Source organism: Helianthus annuus, chromosome 8, assembly GCF_002127325.2.
Source record: "Helianthus annuus cultivar XRQ/B chromosome 8, HanXRQr2.0-SUNRISE, whole genome shotgun sequence".
NCBI classification, from domain to species: Eukaryota; Viridiplantae; Streptophyta; class Magnoliopsida; order Asterales; family Asteraceae; genus Helianthus; species Helianthus annuus.
Window position 1 is genome coordinate 138,181,019 of NC_035440.2, and position 5,127 is coordinate 138,186,145.

General features: G+C 35.5%; 1 protein-coding gene across 2 annotated transcripts; it reads right to left on the reverse strand.

Moving 5' to 3' along the window:
* Window positions 1–2,510: 2,510 nt before the first annotated feature.
* Window positions 2,511–4,639, reverse strand: LOC110907921 (zinc finger protein 346). 2 transcript variants are annotated; one of them, XM_022152833.2, is made up of 3 exons: window positions 4,441–4,639; window positions 3,714–3,963; window positions 2,511–3,116 (listed from the first exon to the last, which is right to left on the reverse strand). In XM_022152833.2, the coding sequence occupies exons 2-3, from the start codon at window positions 3,798–3,800 to the stop codon at window positions 2,637–2,639; spliced, it is 567 nt and encodes a 188-aa protein (XP_022008525.1). In that variant the 5' UTR covers window positions 3,801–3,963; window positions 4,441–4,639; the 3' UTR covers window positions 2,511–2,636. The 2 variants fall into 2 exon arrangements, with proteins under 2 accessions (XP_022008525.1, XP_022008524.1); XM_022152832.2 differs by having other exon boundaries at window positions 3,694–3,963; window positions 4,441–4,635.
* Between the last annotated feature and the right edge of the window lie 488 nt (window positions 4,640–5,127).

The following is a 5,127-nucleotide window of genomic DNA, read 5'->3' on the forward strand; positions in this document are numbered from 1 at the left end:
TTTTATGTTCAATGTTTGTGTAAGGTGATTTTTGTCCATAGCTTCATTATTCATCACAAATCATGTTTCTAGAGTCCTTCCACTTTACTTATTGAAAGGTTTAAAAAATATATTGTGTATTGAAATGTTACATCTCTACGTATATGTATTATTTATGTTGATTCAAAAATTACAAAAAGTAGCATGATGAATAAAATAAATACATGCTTAGAGAAAAATTAGCTTGACTAAACATAAATTAAATTAGCTTTACATTACTTTGTCATACATTTTTGTTCTTTTGATTTTTTTTTTTATTAAAAATAAGTGTATGATGAGGATTTCACCAAACATAACAAATAGTTTATACAGTTACGTGAATAAATATTAATCAAGATATACATTTTTTTTAATGACAAGTTGACAACGCTTACTCTACTCTATTCACTAATAATTCTAAATTTTTCACCGTTGTCTAGGATTGAAACCTGATACCTATCTCTCTTTTTTCTTTGAACGACAACTTCATTAAAACACTAGCAAGACACTAGAAAAACATACAACAAGAATTACAAATTAAAATTACACCAATCTCTCCATGATAAGGTTTTATAGGACAACCTATTCTTAATCCAAAGAAACCAAGTGCCTTTATGCTCTCCATCATGATAAGGTTTTATAGGACAACCTATTATTAATCCAAAGAAAACCAAGTGCCTTTATGCTCTCCATAGTTTTGGATATGGGTTCTATCTTGTTGTTGAAAATTTGGTTGTTTCTCGTTTTCCAAATTACCCAACATGTAGTGTATATAATGCCTTGGATCACCTTTCTTTTACCAGTATCCACATTCATATATTTATGGGCATCTGTGAGGTCACGAATGGAGAACGGGTATATTGGCCTGACTTCACACCAATTACTAACCAAGTTCCATATTACTGTTGCAAAATAGCAAGACGTTAAGAGATGCTCGCTGCTCTTGTCCCCATCTTCACATATTCTGCACACAAGGGATCCCACATTAATATTTCTTCTCTCCAGAGCCTTTAGAGTAGCAATTATGCCAATTTCATCCTTCCACATAAAAATGTTAACTTTCTTCGGAACCCATGTATTCCATTCCATCACAAAATTCTGGTCCGACTCCGATGTAATGCCAATTACCTTCTTCATGGATTTCACAGAGAATTCGCCATTGGATTCTTTCGTCCACACCCACCGATACCTATCTTTTAAGAGGCATATGCCTCTACCAAGTGAGCTAGCCCCACATTAGCATTAATCAAGATATAAAAATACACTTTTCCCCTCTCAAGGCTAAGTGTTATACAATCAGGATGAGTCACATAATGGTGACATGGCTGTTGTAGGGTCGCAGGGAACATCATGTCCCTACCCGCTTTTCATAAATTTTGGGGTCGAAGTGACCACTGCTTCACACGTCTTGCACTTTTAAAAGTTGATTTTTTTTACCGTTAAACTTGCTTTATGCGTCTTGCACTTTTGAAAGTTTAATATATTTGATCGCTGCACCCTAACGATAGTAAAAAATCAAAGTGATTAATTTACTCTATTTAAGCACAATATTTACCATACTTTTTACACCAAACCTTTTTTTATCTCACTAGTTTATAAAGAAGTGGACCCTAACAACCCGGATAGCCCTAATATTTTCTGTCCATTATTATTCCCCTATAATTATCATTTGCCGGTTGGAACCAAAACACAAACGATTTCCCACAGTTCCAAACAAAAAAAAAAAAGGTTTTAATTGTAGTTAATAAATGTTTAACATTTTAAAAGAATTTAGTTGTATTTAAAATATACATATAAAAAGGGGTGACGTATAGGGGATGGGTTTAACATAGGCTAAACGGTGAATGTGAAGATGAAAGTAAATGACGTTGTGATGATAGTAAATGATGAATGATATGTATGACACATAGTTCAACTGATATCTCTAAATCACCGCTCATCTTCGTTCTCTAGACATGTCAACACCATCAAGGCGAAACCAGATTGAAGAATTGCATTGAAGAGGGTCGAAACGTAGAAGGTGTCATGGGTTAATTCTTTGTATTTGAACTGTTAATAAAGCCATATCCAAAAGGCATCATGGATATTAAACATTGATTTTGGATTATTTATTCATATGTTTATATATAATTTTAATTTTGAACTTCTGCATATGGACTAATAATCTGAATCTAATCGACTTTTATTAATTAAACTGCATCCTGAGTTTTCCTTATCTCTATTTGATTGATGCACGGAGTATTGATTGTTTGTACTCATTGAAAGTTGGTTCCTATCTAGGCTGTTATTGCCAAATGTGGGAGTCCACAACCACGAAGCGTGTTGTTAAGGATTCGGGGTATGTTATCTCTACTTTTGTTTTTTAATTTCAGATCCGTTTTGGTTCGCCTGGAAAAACAAAACCAAGCGTCGTCCTGTTGAGACAATCGCCAATACTGAAGGTTCAAACCTCCCTTAAAAGTTAAAACTATATTCACCATGTGCATTATTCATTTGTAGAACGGTCTTGGTGATTAGCATGCCAAATGTGTTCATTAAAACCTCAGCAGCATCATATCAAGTTTTTTCGGCAATAACTCATTAAAATTTAACTACAAATTGTTAAATGAGACAAGGGTTCAAGATTCTTGACCAGTTGTTAGATTTTCCGCTTGTTGCACAACCATGGCAGCATGCTTCTGACCAGCAAGATGCGCAGCAAACACGGTGGGGCTGTTACAAACCACATTGCACAACGTACATGTTCTTATGGCATTTAACGGCGCCCCTCCTTGCAAAATCTTCTGCTTCTTCGACTCCACATCCATATAACTTCCCGCTCTTTTCCCATTCATGTTACATCCATCTGAATTTACAGTTTTGCCCTCGTTGGACTCTGAATTAACCATAGGGGTGAAGGGCAGATTTGGTATTAGTCCAGATTCCCTAAGTTTATTGAGATGCTTCTTCCCTGCTATGTGCATGCTGAGGAGTTCATTGCTGGTGCAGGTGATCTTGCAGAGTCCACACTGAAAGGTGTTCGGTTTCTTCTGTGAAGCACCGCTGGAGTTTGATGTGGCGGCAAATAAACCGTTTGTACTCGCCAGCTGGATGAGTGCCTACGTGGCAACATACGTAATGAACTTGGATGCACATTCTATAAGAATACAAAAAACTAGCGTGGAAAAAGGGACGGGTCAGGTAGATGACTTTGATCTTCATTAAAATAGGGCTGGGACTCAGGGTGTTGACCACTTTTGCAACTTTCGTCCAAAAGGTTTGGTTTTCCGCATCTGCATCCAAAAGGTTTAAAATCTTGCGATTTTCTACCGAGTTGTTAACTTTATACATTTTTTAACGTTAAGGTAGGGGTATTTTTGTCCTTATACGTATTTGTTAATGCTCATAAGAGAAGTCATAACTAGGTCAACAGAGGTGGATCTTTATTTCTTAATAGTGTTTTTTATTTTAATAAAAATGTCTAAAAAGACGGAAATACCCCTCATTTAACGGAGAAAAATGGATGGAGTTAACAAGTCGGATGAAAATGGCAAGATTTCAAACCTTTTGGATCCAGATGCGGAAAACCGAAACTTTGGACGAAAGTCGCAAAAGTGGCCAAACTTGTGATGGTCATTAATAAAAAATAATTAACGACAGGTTTCTAAAGCAAATGACCAACTTTATTCGGTTTACCTTAGCAGAATGCTTCTTACCAACAACGTGTTTCTGATAAATTTCTTGATTATTGCATACCACATTGCAAAGATCACAACGTATAAATTCAGGCTTGGGTGCTCCATTTTGCAATATGACGGGTGGCTTTTGCAGACAGTTTAAGTGTTTTTTTCCTTGTTTATGTTTCTGGAGCAGATCTTCAGTATTGCAAGTAATATTACAAAGCTCACATCGAAAGGGTCGAATCTCTTGGGGTTTGTTTGTAGTCTCACTCATAGTTCCACTAGCCTGAACGTTTCAATAAACTAGTTTACATTTGACCAAAACGAAAGTAATATTGTAAACCCAAAATCAGATCAAGTGATTTCACAATTCATGTTAACAAGTATGTTTGAGTAAACCAAATACACATATACATATGACCAACATTTAAGAAATACATACATACATACATACATACATGATCTTCAACTCCCCAAATAAAATAGCTATCTAATCACTTTCTTACATTAGTTCCTTGCCGCCGCCTCCTCCTCATACCAATCTACTTAAGTAGTGGGATATAATTGTAAATTACGATATAATGTTTAGAAGTTGGGTGTTTATCCTAAAAATGCCAAGACAATCAACAAGTTTGAGATCACCATATGAAACAAAAGAATAGCATAGATGATTCATTCATGTACACACACATGATTCTAATAATTCAAGGCTATCTATCACTCTTGATACAAAATGCAGATGTTTAAGAATTTGTAAAATCACCTCGCTCTGGAGCGTTAGGGTTTCATGTGGAATTGGGGATTGTAATTTTTCTTTCTTCTTCTCCAAGCATAAGCATATGTGGTACAGAATCAAAACTCTAGGGTTTTTGATCCTAGACAAATCCTTGTGATTGGAATAATGAGAGAGTTATGTAGTCAATTTGGAATGTTTTTCCCCTAATATTTATTTATTGCTTCTTTCGTTCATTTAGGGTTTTTTATAAGAAACAATGGGAAATTGTATTGAATATTTTGAAAGAATCATACTATTTTCAATACAAGAGTATATGTATACATATGTATTGTTATGAGTCATTTTCTGAACATATATCCTGACTAATATTCTGCTTTTGATTGTTTGTGACCAGGATATCGAATCAGCATCCTGATGCGATATCCTGGTAATGATTGATTTGACCACGTGCAGATTGAAGGGTATAAGTCTCCAACGTTCAAGTGGACTTCTTCTCCTTGAGACTCGGGCAAACCAGTTAGATAAAAGACGTTGAAGCCGGAAGATGAGGACTGCAACGTTCATGTGTGGAATATTCGCCGGATCCCGGAATAATAGGATAATTGGTTGCTTTCTTTTTACTATAAATAGATCGATCGGATCAAATTAAGGCACTCACTTCCATTCGCACACTTTGCTCTTTAGTTACTAGCAATCACTATACACCAACACTTG

What these genes read in the sequence shown, in the direction of transcription:
- LOC110907921 (XM_022152832.2), bottom strand. Translation starts at nt 3,951, where the DNA reads ATGAGTGAGACTACAAACAAACCCCAAGAGATTCGACCCTTTCGATGT. An exon ending in GTAAGAAGCATTCTGCTAAG is followed by an intron (nt 3,117 to 3,693) that starts GTAAACCGAATA and finishes GTTGCCACGTAG; the next exon opens with GCACTCATCCAGCTGGCGAG.